At 31.3% G+C, this 16,870-nt stretch overlaps 3 protein-coding genes and 1 long non-coding RNA gene across 7 annotated transcripts; 3 read left to right on the forward strand and 1 right to left on the reverse strand.

Annotated features, from left to right (window-relative positions):
* Nucleotides 1-5,341: 5,341 nt before the first annotated feature.
* Nucleotides 5,342-5,744, forward strand: LOC108743547 (acidic leucine-rich nuclear phosphoprotein 32 family member B-like). Its single transcript, XM_018479116.2, has 2 exons — nucleotides 5,342-5,588; nucleotides 5,671-5,744. Exons 1-2 carry the CDS (start codon nucleotides 5,391-5,393, stop codon nucleotides 5,734-5,736), a joined length of 264 nt encoding a protein of 87 aa, XP_018334618.1. The 5' UTR covers nucleotides 5,342-5,390; the 3' UTR covers nucleotides 5,737-5,744.
* Nucleotides 5,745-6,583: 839 nt separating this feature from the next.
* LOC108743549 (vasoactive intestinal polypeptide receptor 1-like) lies at nucleotides 6,584-15,470 on the reverse strand. The gene is made up of 8 exons (XM_018479117.2): nucleotides 14,861-15,470; nucleotides 8,550-8,818; nucleotides 8,216-8,378; nucleotides 7,818-7,974; nucleotides 7,389-7,519; nucleotides 7,250-7,338; nucleotides 7,044-7,188; nucleotides 6,584-6,989 (listed from the first exon to the last, which is right to left on the reverse strand). The coding sequence occupies exons 1-8, from the start codon at nucleotides 15,038-15,040 to the stop codon at nucleotides 6,669-6,671; spliced, it is 1,455 nt and encodes a 484-aa protein (XP_018334619.1). The 5' UTR covers nucleotides 15,041-15,470; the 3' UTR covers nucleotides 6,584-6,668.
* LOC108743550 (DNA repair protein XRCC1) lies at nucleotides 12,139-14,034 on the forward strand. 4 transcript variants are annotated; one of them, XM_025978249.1, is made up of 5 exons: nucleotides 12,139-12,309; nucleotides 12,394-12,461; nucleotides 12,518-12,778; nucleotides 12,834-13,101; nucleotides 13,386-14,034. In XM_025978249.1, exons 2-5 carry the CDS (start codon nucleotides 12,411-12,413, stop codon nucleotides 13,994-13,996), a joined length of 1,191 nt encoding a protein of 396 aa, XP_025834034.1. In that variant the 5' UTR covers nucleotides 12,139-12,309; nucleotides 12,394-12,410; the 3' UTR covers nucleotides 13,997-14,034. The 4 variants fall into 4 exon arrangements, with proteins under 4 accessions (XP_025834034.1, XP_025834033.1, XP_025834032.1 ...); XM_025978248.1 differs by having other exon boundaries at nucleotides 12,140-12,326; nucleotides 12,385-12,461; XM_025978247.1 differs by having other exon boundaries at nucleotides 12,140-12,309; nucleotides 12,385-12,461.
* Nucleotides 15,471-15,935: 465 nt separating the features above from the next.
* Nucleotides 15,936-16,769, forward strand: LOC108743548. The gene is made up of 3 exons (XR_003231886.1): nucleotides 15,936-16,203; nucleotides 16,260-16,506; nucleotides 16,596-16,769. It is a non-coding gene; the product is annotated as an uncharacterized LOC108743548 (long non-coding RNA).
* Nucleotides 16,770-16,870: the final 101 nt, after the last annotated feature.

Below are 16,870 nucleotides of genomic sequence, written 5' to 3' on the forward strand. Positions count from 1 at the left end.
GGAGGGTGTCTTAAATCCTTTTTAATTAAATCCCAAACAAGTCCAAAATATAAAATAATTCGAAGTGGTCTGTATTCTGTCGAAACTGTCAGACGCGGATCGCGATTTCGATCTTTTTGGATCTCATCAGCGCGTTGCAGGCAGCTCCGACAGAACACAGACCAACTTGTACCTGCTGTCTTAATAGCGCGTTTTAGAAAATACCACAAATGGCGCGGTAAACGCCATCTGTAATACGATACTACATTTTAGGATTAGGTATGCTCCAACAAGGTCCATTTAAATATATGGATATCTACTTGCTGAAACGAATAGGTAAAAGTTGGTCTGTATTCTATCGGAACTGCCTGCGATGCGCTGATGAGATCCAAAAAGATCGAAATCGCGATCCGCGTCTGGCAGTTTCGACAGAATACAGACTACTTCGAATTATTTTATTCGATTATGGTAACGTGTCTATCACGTTGAGAAAAAACACCATCGCAATCTATTAATTACTATTGCCAAACAGTACGGTGTTTCTACATTAAATTATTTAAACATCATACACATAGATACAATAATTAAGTAAGTAAGTAAGTAATGAAGGAAGATAGCTCACCTGCTACAATTCTGTTTGCCAATTTGAAGACTGCATAAAATTATTGTGTTGAAAGACACCAACAGGCGCCCGACTCTCGAATTCTATTAAAACGTCAGTGTTCACAACTACTTACACAAACTCTAACTACACAAACGAAACAATAAGATAAAAGTTAAGTATCCATGGCTTGTTTGTTGTTTCTCGTTTATCTTTTGTTTTCCACGGACACTATTGAAGTTAAAAAAGGAGCAGGAGCACTCGGTTGAGTATGTTCGTTCTTTCACTATTGTCGATTTTTGGTAAACACGTGCAAGAGACAGGCAGAAAGCGAGAAGGATGAGTTGAAGTGCGTTTCCGCTTTCCGCTCTTGATATCGACGGAACTGTTAACAGTCAATGGTTGCCGGTAGCAACACGCAATGGAGAAAAACTTTTCGATCGAACTCTATCTAACAATAATAATAATAATAATAATAACAACGTGTGCGAAATAGTTTCACAAGTGAAGCCGGTCGTCGGTCGTAGAAGGCTATTGCCATCATCGACATCATCAACTGTTTCCAGTGCCTGGTTTGCTTTGGCCTGGTGCTCTTACCTTGCACTCACTCATCTACCAGTTGCTGGTTCGGTGAATGTTCCTCGACGTCCCCACCAAGAATTGGCCGCTTCTCTCCGCGTGTGGAATGTGCAGGTACAGGTGTGCTAACAACTACGGACAGACAGACGACGACTACCGCGACGAGGAGGATATAACAGATACCGTATTCTGTAGCCCCAGCCAACTGAAACTGCACGACTTCACGATCTGCAATCGGATCACCTGTGGAAACGAAGATGGAACTTGAAACTCGGTGTTTCTTGCACTTCGATCCAGAACGAATTAAAACACCGAATAGTTTGGAACAACGTCTTCCAAGCAATTACGAATGATCGAGATCGACTGCCAATTAAGAGTCAAGCAGTCGTCTCCTTCTTCTAAAGATCTTTTATTCTTTGAGCGCCTCTTTAACGAGATGGTGGAATTTCTTTTCTTTTCTCTGGTACTCTTTATCAAACCTCTAAAAGATTTGTTCAGTTTGATACAATTCAGTTCCACGGAAACAGTTAAGGATTGGGGTATCTAACTGATGATGCCACCTTGGATGTTTAGCGTTTTAGGTTTTTAAGTGTCCGTTATATATGTGGAGTTTTTGAATTTGATTTTACATTGGATTCAATTGTATTATTTTGGCCGATGTCTCTGATGTTTTGCTATCATGAAATAACCTTAAAAGATGTCTATTTCTTCATTCTAAAAAACCTATCTAAATATCTAAAGGAGCTGTCGTGGTTCTTGGTAATACATCTTTTTTTTTTGCTTCATTCCTTCTCACTTTTATCTTGTGGCTTCTACAGTACTTCTTTTTCCAATTTCTTGACATTTATATTCTTTTTGCGTGGCGTCACCATCAATCTCATTGAAATGTCCAACACAGTATTTCTTTGATCTTTACTTATTCTACTTTCGACTAATCATTTGCTGACCCCCAGATCGCCCTCCCCTTTTTGATTCATTGTTCCTTACACTATAACCTGCAATCAGGAATTATCCATTTCATTTCCTCCAGGTTTCCTGTAAACCGTGGTCTGTAAGTGATTGAACTTCTCGTTTGACAACTTTCTTGATCTTCAGTCTTTTTGCTTCCAATGTTTTAATTGTGCAATATTCTGTCTCAAGTTTCTTTCAACATCAATGATCAGAAATGTGGTCCAAACCAATTGATGATTTACTGCAACCTCTCAATCACTACTTTTGTATATTTGTAAATATATTGCTGGATCTTTTGTTTCCTGTTTTAGATTTTAATCATATAGATATAGATACAACATTATTCTCTTTTCATTCTTAAGAATCTGCAATCATAAAGAATGAACTTCCTTCTGTTCAATTTCTGATGACTGTGCTGGTTGGTGTGTTCTGTTCAAAATTTATACAAATGCTTCATAAAACATAAGTGCACTAAGCATTTGTATACACAACTAAACAATTGAATTTATCTTTACTATGTTAATATTTAAATTATGACAAAGAACGTCTTAGATCATCTAGATTAACTTCAACACTGCACTTATCTTTGAAGAAAACTACAAAATGACAAAGACAGAAATCCAGTTGTGGACTAAAGTGGAGAGGGAACAGACGCTCCACCTCGCACATGGAGGGTGTCTTAAATCCTTTTTAATTAAATCCCAAACAAGTCCAAAATATAAAATAATTCGAAGTGGTCTGTATTCTGTCGAAACTGTCAGACGCGGATCGCGATTTCGATCTTTTTGGATCTCATCAGCGCGTTGCAGGCAGCTCCGACAGAACACAGACCAACTTGTACCTGCTGTCTTAATAGCGCGTTTTAGAAAATACCACAAATGGCGCGGTAAACGCCATCTGTAATACGATACTACATTTTAGGATTAGGTATGCTCCAACAAGGTCCATTTAAATATATGGATATCTACTTGCTGAAACGAATAGGTAAAAGTTGGTCTGTATTCTATCGGAACTGCCTGCGATGCGCTGATGAGATCCAAAAAGATCGAAATCGCGATCCGCGTCTGGCAGTTTCGACAGAATACAGACTACTTCGAATTATTTTATTCGATTATGGTAACGTGTCTATCACGTTGAGGTTAGCTACGCCGGGATTCGTTTCAGCTAGTAAATATCCATATATTTAAATGGACCTTGTTAGAGCATACGTACCTAATCCTAAAATGTAGCATCGTACTACAGATGGCGTTTACCGCGCCATTTGTGGTATTTTCCAAGTCCAAAATATGTTTAGTAAATATTAGAGACAATTTTGATTTTCGAGTTGTGAACAATAATCTAATATAAATTAAATCTGCTCCTCTTAACTCCTGTTCTACAGAAAATTATTAACTTAACACCAATTATTTAGCTGTTGTTCAAAGCATGTACCTATTATATAATGGAATATTGCAATTTACCATTGTTGGAGTATTATGCATTTTTAAATCACGTTGCAAAAGCCCAAACAGGTCCCCATATACTTTCTGTACATCGCCGTTGTTGCATCATGAAGTGAAAACGCACTTTTATTAGCAAGGAAAATTTTATATTCGATGCAGAGGCTAGGCATCTTTAATTAAATAACAAACGTAGGAAGGTTGATTTAACTGACTCTTTTCTGGAAAGAAATATGATTTATTTATCTTAAACAAAAACAACTGCTTATGTAGATATTTGTTTGGGATGCTGTTGGTAAATTTTCCGAAATTCTGCTACAAAACACTATAAATTACGTGTATTTTCCTTCGCAAAGCTATTCACAATTAATCACTGCTATTATTTAGGCGTGTTTAATAATAAACAAACCATTAGCATGCCTGGAAACAGATCTTATCTCAAAGAAACTTTTATTCCGAATAAATTAAATAAAGAAGGCGATATGTAAATTTCCTCTATATTAAGTAACTGTTAAGTGATTCCATACATTCGATATAAAAGGGGCATTTATTATTGGTTGTTAAAATCTTCCAAAGCAGAAGAAATTTATTGATACCCAGGGACATATTTTATATTTTTATCGAATAATATCGTATTTATGTTAAAACGGTTGTTACCAAACATATTTTTTATTAGAAGCTAACTGAACCTTAATTGGTATAAATTCTTGGTATACGCCAATGTATACAGAGTGTTTTATTCAACAATACAGCACAGTTTGTATTGTGCATTTCCAATATATCACATCTCTGATAAACAATGATTATTATGTTAAATCCGCTCGTTAAATGTATAGTTCTGTTGACCTTTTGTGGGAATTTGTGAAGAAAAAAGTGTGAACAGGATTCATAAGGATTTCAACTGATTGTAACAGGATGGATTAAGATCTCACGAATGCATGAACAATTACATACATCTGGGCATGTACATAGGTACTTGTAAGCACTTACATAATACGTCGTAATAGTACATACATCTAAGTACTACAATGTGCAGGCTATTATAACAGTATGTGTAATTTTGATGAGTTTTAAATGGAAAAGTCTTCACTTGTACAAGAAAATGACCGTTCAATTTTTCATTTTTTGTTGCAATAATTTATGCGTTCACTTCTAACGTGCAAGTAAATAATTGTTCGTAATAAGTACCACACCAGGTCAGTCTGTAGGTACCCAGGCATGTATATAACAATTTCACCAGGTGTTGATGTAATAATTTCTACTTCATTCATATATGTTCATATGTTATTACATCCCAAGGAAAAGGTTAATTGGAGGTGAAACTGTGCGCATTACATGTAGATGCAGGCATATTTGAAACGATTTAAATGACTGCCAGACAACTAAATCATCTAATAATAAAATATAGAAAATTATAATTTGCCTGAGAATGTCTTGAAACCATACTTATGGTTTTGAACTGGTGTTATTTGGAGTTAGAGCAAAGAATTCTCTTTGGATTTTTAAAAATCCACTGTGGTGGTAAAAAGGTACATAAAGTGTTTGAGACTTTTGCAAATCTGATTTTTATTTCCTTTCACTACTGTGTACGTTATTATTGTTAATTATTTCATCTCCATACAAATATTGAAAGAACTTTTTGGGATTTTAGAATTTAGAGATAGTAAATTGGTGTTGTTTTGATTCANCAAATTTTATTTTTGTTGTTTATTTCTTTTTAATTTGTAGTAATCCATTTATGAGGAAAAAGCTATAAAAAATCTTTAAAAATTTTTACATTTCCCCTTTTTATTAATGATTTCTGTATTTAAATAAAACAGGAGCAAGAGGAACTTAAGAGAATGGCAGAAAAGAAAAAAACAGATGAAGCCACTCCAGATACTGTTGAAGATGTACCTGAAGAACAGCAAGAAGAGGAAGACGAAAAGGGCAGTGAAGAAGACAAAAAATCGAAACATCCTATACGAGACGAAGAAAAAGATTCTGGAAGTGAAGATGAAGATGAAGACGATGAAGGAGAGGAATCTGCTAATGTAGAGGTGGGTTTATATTTAATTGTTAATTCGACATTAGAGGTAGTTGAGCATATCTAAAGTGTAAAAATGTTTTCTTTTTATATAGCAACCCCCTCCTGGTCAAAGTGGAGAAGGTGACATACCAAGAAAGAGAAAACCTCGTAAAGAATAAAGAAAAAAGAAATTATCGTCTTAAAACAGACTGAGCATGTACCTAGTTAGTAAACCGCCGATTTTAATCATTAATTAAAAGGAACTATTAATTTTACAACCACCTTCCTTCTTCGACACGCCACTGTCGTCATCCGTTTATTAATTTATTGATTTCGTCGTAACATTTTTTCTTTTTTTTTGTGTTTTTCATTAACATGTAGTGAATGGTAACGAGATGGGGACATTGGGTCCGTTTCGTATTTTGGACTTGACACAGGACATCGTTTGTAATATTGTTATAATAATTATATTATTGTTGTTTGTTATGTATTTTTGCCCATTCTGCAGCGACATGTTCGATTGTGCATTTCTTCGCGTGTGCAGTTTAATAAATTGTATATTTAACACATTTTTATTGTTTTATTTTTAATTTAATAACAACAAATATTAACAATTGAAGTTTAAATATTGATTAATAAGTGATCAATAATAAATAAACAAATAAAGTGTTCAAAAAGGAGCTTTCCATAAGCAAATCTACACTAATGAAAACAGATAATTGTTTATGTGTGGGGGATTACCTCTGGAACCATCGATCCTATAAATTATACTTATAGAAAGCTACAGTATCCCTGAGTGCGATTTGAAATGTAGTTTTTTGCAGGTAAGTACTGTAGATATATATGAATACATAAGATGAGCAAATGTCTAAGTACGTATACAATATAAAAAAACAAGCAAAAAATTGCAATCCCTTTGCCTCCTCTGAAAGAATAAAACTTTTTGTTTGGTAAATAATATTACAATTACATTAATAACTGTCCCTTACTGCATTAAATGTTCATGTTAATAAGAGATTAATAAGAAAAATTTAAACGATATATTAAAGCATTAAATCAAAAGGACAAAAACATATAATGGTCTATATCACACACTGTAATAGTAAAATTCTTAAAACTTTGAACATTTATTTCTACAGTCTTCTGTTCCTTCAGTATTTTTGAGATCATTTTCTGTTAGTAAAAGAGACTCGTATTTAAGATTGTTAATTTCTTTAGGCTCGTTGGAGGCGTAGAGGTAACTCTTACAGTCCCCATTCTCTTGATTGATATCGTCATTTAATGGAGAGAAAACCGTACATTGTGTATTACTAGAAATGGTTCTTTCTCTAGATCGTCTGAACTTTTGGCGCCTTTTTATAGCATAAAACTTTTTTATTTCACTGTGTACTTCCCCATTTAGTAAACAGTATATTAACGCTATGAAAAAGCCCTACAAATTTAAAGTTAATTATTTTTTAAATAGCTATGAGCTATAAGTAGGTACCTGAAAAGTGGTTAAAAACTGATCCAAAACAAGCCAAATAATTTCCAAACTACTGTTAGAAGGTATAGCATATCCCATTATTAACGATACCACATAAGGCACGCCAAATAAGGGTATTAAAATAAGGGTAGACCTTGCCAAACGTCTACAAAAAATGTTTTTGTGGTGAGGTAGATATATAAATTCTTACATAATATTTTTTCTACCTATATCTAACACTTCTTTGTTGGATAAACATGGAGCCCAATTTTAGAAACAAAATACGAACTATTATAACGAATAGTATAAAGTTTATCTAAAATTACAAGAAATTAAAAAATGCATTGCAAATTCTCGTAAACTTACAATAATTGAGGCTGCTTGAGGAATTTCTATAAGCAATCGTAAATATTCATTTTCGTTAGTGGTCCAGCACATTTTATCTTCAAAAGTTGCCCTTAGAATTGACCAGGGAATTACAAATAAGAAAGGCAATCCTAAATACGAATAAAGACATTCAATAAGTTTTTTTTAATGAAAGCGCCTCTTTTGAATAGAATTCTTTGTCCTATTTAGTCCTAATTAATAATAATGCAAGTCACATAAAGCTGACAAATATTGGTTAAAATATAACTCTTTATATTAGTAGTGTTAATTAATCAAGTGGAGTTAAAAATATCTTAAAACACTTGAACAAAACATGCCTATTTGCTTATACTATTTTTAGTTTAAATATAAAACTGTAATAAAATGTATGCATAGCTACATAACAAGTAAAAACGTATAAATATTTACCCCATCCTGAAAGATAGTAAATAGTAATCCGACTGTTATCTGAAAGTACACTTAAGAACATTAAATTGTGAAGATATATTCCTTCCATTAGGACCATTACACAATTTGCTATTGAAAAATACCATTGCGCACTTGTGAACGCTTTGCAGAGCCAAAACTGAAAATCAAACTTTATATTTTTAACAGCAAATATTCCATTACATTTATATATATAGACGCTACTAATTCTTTTTTTATTTCCTTCTGATACATTCAAAAATAGAATTATCAAAATTATATCACATAAACAATAAAAATTGAACAATTTATTATAACAAGATAAATTGTGTAAACTTGTAACTTTTAATTAATTGAAAACTCTTTTTGCTTCTTTTGTACTGTTAATTCTTTCTACTTACATTATGTTCTTTGATAGATTCCCTACCATTAATAGAGACAATATCCCTTTGAAAAGCAATGCCTTTAACGAAAGAAAGGTCCTTTAATAAAAACATGATAGCACGCATGATAAAGGACATAAACAAATGCATGTGTAATCTGTTACGAGGGCACCTCAATTTCCTATAAATTAAAAAAAAAAGAGAAGGGAAGAATGGAAGTGAACAGCCCCATTTTATATTTCAAACATTTCAAGTTAATTAAGAAACGTTAGTAATAAAATCAACATTTGAAACTCATCAAAAGCTACAGCAGTATATGTGTGTCAAAATAATTGCAATAAATATTACAAACTTTATTAAAGCAAAAATAGCCATGGATAATATCAGCGCGACCAGGGAAATCCCATATCCAACCCATGAAACTCTTTTTATAATTTTCAACCAGATTTGGTACGATTCAAGTAAATCACTGGGCACTGGTATGATAAAATCTAAAGGAATTGCTGCAGTTTCTTCATCTAACGGTTGATACTGACATGCGGTTAAGTTTGTCCAAGTTTTGTTATGTTCTGAACTAAAATACCATTGTCCATCTTCTTCACAACGCAAAGTTGCGAATTCCTTCATAAAAATATAAGCATCAAAATTGTTCTACTTTTTCAATTATTTTCTTGAAATATTAATCGTCTGGTTAAATAAAAATAAAAAAAAAACTATTGATGAAAATTGTTATTAAATTACTTTATTATTATTCTGTAAAGNCAAAACTTATTTTTAAATTGACATAAATAACTCCTTGTACATGACTTTATACGAACAGAAACAAATACTTAAGGAAGGCTAAAGACCTTTTTCTAATATTTCCATTTTTTCATCAATATTTCTTTTCATGTTTATTAAATGATCTCAAAATGGGGTAGACTTTAAAGGGGTTTTCTCCATTCTGAAATTAAATAGAAAAGTGTATCATTGTCAATACTCCTGATCATTTTTGGTCAGGGTGGTAGCTGGTTTTAGGGAAGCTGGGAGGGTGAGAGAATCAAAAAGTGTTTACCAGAGAAAACACTCGTAAATAAGGAAACTTTACATATATAAAAAATTGCAAAATACTATTACTCATATCATAGGTACCATAGATTAGTTATCAATATTATAAACCATTTAACAAAAAAATATCATTTTGGAATAAACACCTACGCATTTCTACAAATTTTACTGTTTAAATCATAAAATTCTAAATTAATTTTTACATTTAATTTAGTTATTCATAACGAAGGAATTCAAGATTCCATTATCTACACAGTTACATACTAAAAAGCAGAGGTGACCGAATGATACGATTATACAAAAGATTAAAATGAAGACAAACAGATATTACTTGGAGAGAATGTGATGGTTGTAGAACTATTAAAATAAAATACAATGCTTTCTTTAAATGCAGAAATAAATTACAGAATTTAGATACCTACGAAAGAAAAAACTTACAAATTTCTCAATCTTTGGACAGAATATTAACAATTCTTTGTTTTTTATCTTGCTGTTAGCTTATGCAAAATAAAAAAGGGGGACATTATTTTTCTTTTTGAACAATCGCTATTTCTGATTAATAAGAAGTATCATTTTGATTATTATTAATTAATAAAAATAGCACAATTTTTTCTAATAGAACTAACGAAGTTTTGTTGTCCTCATTTTTAACCATGTGACTAAATCTTTATCAAAAATCGTAATGTACAGTACACAACATGAAAATAACCGGTTATTCAAGCAAAATGAAAAGCATTTGATGCATTTAATTTCCACTGATATCCTGGTTGATGAATTAATTGTAATTTAATGTTTCGGTTTATTAGAGGTTTACTTTACAATTGTTTTAACTTTTCAGCCGATAAGCACTCTTGATAAAGATCCAAAAAACCGAAACAATTGTAGAGCTTATAAATTTCGGCTCATACCACAACAATCTTATCTTTATCAAGACTTCAGTGTACTCATTTAATTTCCCGCGAAGATACCAATTTTTCTATACAGTTTTAAATTTTTTAGGCAACCCACTACACTGAAGAGTATTTTCATAGTCAGAACTGCACTAACACTTCTAATTACTTTATTAAGGACTTTAATAAGAGAATTTAAAATATTCAGTAGTCAATTTTAGCCACACAATTTCAGTTTGCACCCATCCGCGACTACTATATTACATTTATGTACATTCAGTTGGTTTCATAAAGGAGAAATTAATTTATCAAAAAATAAAAACGATGTTTTCAAATTGGGGGTTCATAGGGTACCCCGGTAATTTACAACCATAAAATTTTTTTTGCTGATACTTCACAGCAACATTAATATATTTTGGAACTTTCAGCTCGTTTTATAAGAAAGAAATTAATGTATCAAGATAACAAGATAACCGAAGTTCTTAAATTGGGGTTGAAAGTGCAGCCCGACAATTTCTAATTATAAAATTCTTTCCTTTGAAGCTTCACAACAGCTTTCATACATTTTGGTACTTTTTTAACTGGTTTAATAAAAGAGAAATTAAATTTTCAAGTAAAACATATAAAAAAGGTTTTTAAATTGTGGATTGAATGTACATCCCTGCAATTTCTAAATACAAAATTCTTTTTACAGAAAGAAAAAGCACATAGACTAGTTGAATGAATGTGAATGTAATAAAATAATAAACATTCAAACAGCTTTCTTTAGAGTCTCTTTAATAAAAACAGAAATTATCTATTCAAATTATCTTGTAGGATATGTTTGTATTTTTATAAAATTTCACTGGTTAATTCGCAAATTTTAGATTAATATTGAAATTTGGTCTTACTATTCTTTTTTGCATTAATATGTAAATTCATTAATTGTAATATAATAGCTAAAACATATAGTTTTCTGCCCATAATTAGGCTGTGCAGGCAACACGTGAGAATGTATGGTTGCCGATACTCTACCGGAAAATGAAAAACTGGAAAATTAATGAAAAATAATCCGCGTTTTTCGATTTTCCACACTTAAAAAGGGAACTTAGACTGTTTTCTCACCAAAACACTTAAAAGAATGTAGATAATGTAATATATAACGGTTTTTTAAGAATATTGCGTTAGATTTAAAAGTAACATTATTTAGTGTATATTTACATCGAAATATATTGAGAAAGTTATTTTTAAATTGACATAAATAATTCCTCCTACATATACCTTTGTACGTAGTACTATCTACGTACACAATTACGAAGAAAAAAGAATAAACACATTAAAGAGGGTTAAAGACCTTTTTCTAATTATTTCAATTTTTCCATCAATATTCCTTTTAATTTTTATTAAATTAACTCAGAATGTGGTAGTTTTTAAACCATTTTTCTCTAATATACAATTAATTAAAAAGAGTGGATAATTTTGGAAGTAATTTAATTTAAAAAATTAAACTGTTCAGTGAATCCCCTCTACTTCCTAACTGCGCTAATAGATTTCACCAATCAGATGCGTCCAAATGGCTAAGGCTATGACGTTCTGACGTTGTCATATACAGTCATATACCTCATTTTTTATAATTAATTTGTGTCGGTTGACGTTGCAGCAGTGTTATGTGTAATTAAGTAAAAATAAANTGAACACAAAAAATCATTACAAATTGCAGAAATAGCGTGTGGTTTTTATTATTTTGAATATACAGGGTGCCTGAAACTTTATAATATGTTACTTTTCTACAATATTTAGACTTTTTCTTCAAAATTTTATTGACCTGCTATTTAATATTTAAATATATATTTCTGAGGAATAAAGTTAATACTACTTATTCTTAAAGATGCACAATTGTATATATAGGTTTATAGTATAGTTTTAATTGTGCAAAACTGTAATTTACCTAACTAGGATAATAATATGGGAACTACAATTTTAACAAACTTTTAATGTTTAAAATTTTAAATAATTGTACCGCCAATCCCATAACCCAGTTTCGCCAACACAATACCTAGTTACTGCTAGCCTTAAAGTTTAGCAATTGGTAATGGTTATTTTGAGAAATTCATATTAAATTTTTTCCCGCTTATCAAATATCATTAAATCCAAAATATTCAGGCCAAATAAATCCCAAATACTTATACTTAAAAGGTGAAAGTGATTAGGATGTAAAAGAATTTGTTTTTTTGTTCCTGTTATTTCAGATATTGATATAATAGTTTTTAGGTTATATAGTTTTAAATAAACAAAAAATGCCTAAAATAAAAATTAGTCACATTGTAAGCTTTAGTAGTGAAGATCCTGTAAGTATTTTATTTATTATTACCTTGGCGGTTATAGAAAGTAATAATTTCCTTAGGTACATTGTGCTAATAACCTTTTGTCAAGTGACCCCTCAATGAAGTGGAAATGTCTCAATCCAGGAGAAAAGTCTGCAAGTGTAGTGTTGCAGTTAGAAAAGGCTTGTGTGATATCCAGCATTGACATTGGAAATGAGCATTCTGCATATGTTGAAATTCTTGGAGGCCGTTCAAGTTCAAATGATACCTACAAGATTTTACTGGTGATGTCAACATTTATGACCCCTTTAGAGTCAAAACAGAGCCACAATATTAACAAGGTAATTGAGGAAGTTTAATCAATAAAAATTTGAGTTGATAGTAAATTTAATTTAGGTGAGAATGTTTACAAAAGATCAACTACAAGATCCAGAACGAAATGAAAAATGGGACAGAATAAAAATCGTTTGCACACAGCCTTTTAACAGACACGTTCAATATGGTCTTTCATTTATTACCTTAAATGCTCCTGAAGAAAATGAAAATAGTGTAGGAAACACAAAAATAGGGAAGTTCTTAATAAGACCTGATTCACCAGACAATATAAATGCAGGGAGTTTATTTGCTAAAAAGAAAGAAGTAGGAGATGTGCTGCCTTTAACAGGTTAAATTTTAATAGCTCATAAACTAGTAATTAAATGTTGTTTTTACCTCAGTTATTTGTGAGAGTACCTATATTTAATAAAAAATGTATGGCATAAATACGATAAATTATAATAGTTAATAATTACACTAAATATGACCTCTGAATGTTCAATATAGAGGAAAAGAAGTGTTCTAGTTTAGATAGACAAGTTACAAAAATAATTTAGTCTGAGGTAATTTCATCATAGTTATTCCTCTGTCATTTGCCATTCTTTGTTCATTTTTAAGAAGTATTTTATTTAGGTGCTGCTGCAATTCGTCAGGCATCAAACTTGGCTTTTAATGGAACTCCGCCAGCAAAGCAAAAGATAATAGAAGCACCTCTTACCTATAAAAATAAACCTAGCACTTCAAACGTTTCTGACTCTGAATTAATCCAAAAAGAACGTAATCGTGATGAAATTTTATATAACAAAGATGATGAAGGCCCTAACAAAAAAATTGACAAATTAATAGAACAAAAGAACAAAGAATCAGAAGAGAAAAAACAACAACAAGAATACAATAAAAAACAAATACAGATCAAAGTTAATAAAGATGCCAATAAAGGTGCTTCTGTAGTATCAGAAAAAGACAACAAGAAGACAAAAAAAGATCACCTAGATTCTCCTTCTACAAGTGCCCAAGCATTTCAAGAAACTAAAAGGAAAGCTAATAATGGATTTAATATGACGCCAAATAAGCGCGTTAAACAAAACGTAAAGAAAAAACCGTTTCACAAACTTTTGGAAGGTGTTGTACTTGTTATAAGTGGTATACAGCATCCAGAAAGGGGAAAAATAAGAGCAAAAGCCATGGAAATGGGTTCTAAGTACAAACCAGATTGGGACGTGACCTGCACTCATTTGGTGTAAGTGATATGTATGTATTTATATTTATAATCAGATAAGCAAGACATTTAATTTTTATAATGAATTTCTTAATTAGCTTAATTAAGTTAAGTTTACTTGATAGCAATTCATTTTCATAAAAAAATGATAATAAAAACATTTCATAATTTACACATTTCATATAAGACAGAGTGGAAACTGTTTTTTTTTTAATTTTTAATTATACTTTGTTAATCTGTCTTAAAATATTTAATTTAATGTTTGGAGATAATAATTTTTTAGCTTACCTCAATACTTTGTTAAGTAAAAGTAACAAAGAAAAGACATCATTTTGTCCAGGCATATTGTAAATTTGAAAAATCATAATTAGAATTTGATACCCATAGTGGCTGATTTTTATTAGGGTAACTAGTTCTTTCCCCCTATCAGCCACTGTGAACTCGAAACTGTTAGCACCATTACTTCGAGTGGTCAAAATTCACTTTTGTGAACAATATGTTTAATCACTCCCTTTGTATTAAAAATTATTTGAAAAATTAAATTTAAAGGAATTGTTTGTAAATAGATATGCAACACATCGTAAACTACTTGTACGAATTCTGTCGTTTTAATTAAGTTTTGTTAGTTTTATAATCGTTGGAAAGCGGTCTCCTTAAAAATGTAGCCAAAATTACTGTTCCAATTTCTACATCTGATTATAGCCAAGGTTACAGTTTAAGGAACTTTTTATTAATGACTGGTTAATCAGTTATGTAATATTTATGTGATTGAAATTAAACTTGTCTGAATAATAGAAAGCTACACAATTAATTGCTTTCTATTCAAGAAGTCAGATGCTTAATTTTAAAAACTACCTATTCACAAACTCTTTTTAATGAAAGCAAGTACCTTTGAAAGTCCTATGGGACAATGCTGTGCTGCTACAGTGCCAGCTTTCGTAAAATCCCAACATAGTAACCCATCAAAGTAACGGTCACAATAGAGCCCATCGTCTCTTGACGGTGGATGAGTTATGTTCGAAACATTAGAATAACACTCTTTCTCTCTGATGTCTCTTTCGCCTAGCATTTTGATCGTCGAAAAGAAACTATGAGTTTGTTCGGATAATCACCTTAGTTTTATATGAAATACGATAGCGGGCGTGTACAGTATATACATATAAAAGATGTTTGTGCTCGTGGAAATAACAGTTGCCCATTTTTTGCGATAAAAAGATCATCACCATCCCCAAACTACAAACAAAACGCCGCTCTTTTTCTAATTGGAGTAGTTGAACCATTTTGTTTGCAATTTATCATACTTAAGCACGCACCAATAGAAAGAAAGCTTTTTACTTGATGATATGTTTGCGTTGGATACACACATTTAATAAAAATTGGTACTTAAAATGATTTGGCACTGATTGTATATGTAATATATGTACAATATGTAACGTGTAAACACCACTCTGTTATAAAATAAAGTCGTTTTCCAACGCACGCGGAATATACTAATACAGACACAAATATTTACAATTTAAAATAAACAATCTTTTGCATAATCGTTAATCTCAAAAGTTGTTTTTGAACACAAAAANGTATGTATATTTGGTTTTTATTAATAATAAATAAGCATATCTGAAGTATTTAGTTACTATGTAATGTATATGGTTAAACATTTAAGGAAGGTGCAAAAATAAATTATTTTCCAGATTTAAATTATGTTACTTTTTGAGACCATGATTTGTCGTGACAGCAACGGCATGCGAACTGAATTCTTACTATTTTTTTTTTTTAATTTAAATCGAAATTCCCGCCACACTACCTCCAACTATAGAAATATAGCTTTAACTTTATCTATGGCTGTATTATAACCTTATTATTTTAGATTGTTGAAGGATTGTGCTACGCGTGCTCTCCATCTCTTTTCGTCATGATGATTTTTAGGTTCGTGGATCTCTTTTTAGAGTTTAGAGGAGGTTAGTCTATCAATAATAATGTGAAAGCAATTGTATTGTCTTTACTTTAATTAAAGTCGAATGATAATTGTTTTTGTTACAATTCTGTTATACAGGAAAAGTGATTTAATATTGTGCTCATATTTATGCTAGTAGTTTTAGATCTGTAAACATTAGTTATCCTCCAAGATCCAAGCATAGTTTTACAATAACAAACAAATGCATCATTATTTTAATAGATTATTGTGTAAATTTTATTCAAAAATTGCTTTGGTTGGTTCAGCTAATATCAATGGTAACTCGACACAGCATTTATTACATATCTTATTAATTATTTTGTGCCACTTACAGAGTAACAATAAAAATAGCAGACAAAAGTCGCAACTCCGTAAACGCCTTCGTCAAAGTGGTGAAATTACTTCAGGATCAGCCAAGGATAAACCAATACAATTTCTGTTGGTGAATAACAGAAATACAACAAAGCAAGTAATTGTACGCATAGTGTTTGGTAAATATACAGCAGCTGGTATCACACATAAGGAAGCTTTAGTTGATGGGCAGTGTTTGAGAGTTCATGTAAAACCCATAGAGGAAAAGAGTAAGTGAGATACAGTTTTCGTATTTTTTTAACATTTACATAGGCATGAAACATTTGCTGTTTCACTTATAGTGTCTACTGTTTTCTAGTAATAAAGAAGCTACTGCAGAAAAAACCACCGGTCCAGTTGAAACAATCACATTTGAAGAGAGGTAGGAAACAACTTGGGTTGTCTGAGAGATTAAAATCTAGGATACAATCGAAATCATTACAAAGAAAAAGAAAAAACGGTCAAAGAGTGTCACTTAGGAACACAAGAAATTTTATTCGTTTGGAGATAATAATTTTTTAGCTTACCTCAATACTTTGTTAAGTAAAAGTAACAAAGAAAAGACATCATTTTGTCCAGGCATATTGTAAATTT

The sequence above is a fragment of the Agrilus planipennis genome, unplaced genomic scaffold (genome assembly GCF_000699045.2).
Source record: "Agrilus planipennis isolate EAB-ADULT unplaced genomic scaffold, Apla_2.0 scaffold595, whole genome shotgun sequence".
Classification (NCBI taxonomy): Eukaryota; Metazoa; Arthropoda; class Insecta; order Coleoptera; family Buprestidae; genus Agrilus; species Agrilus planipennis.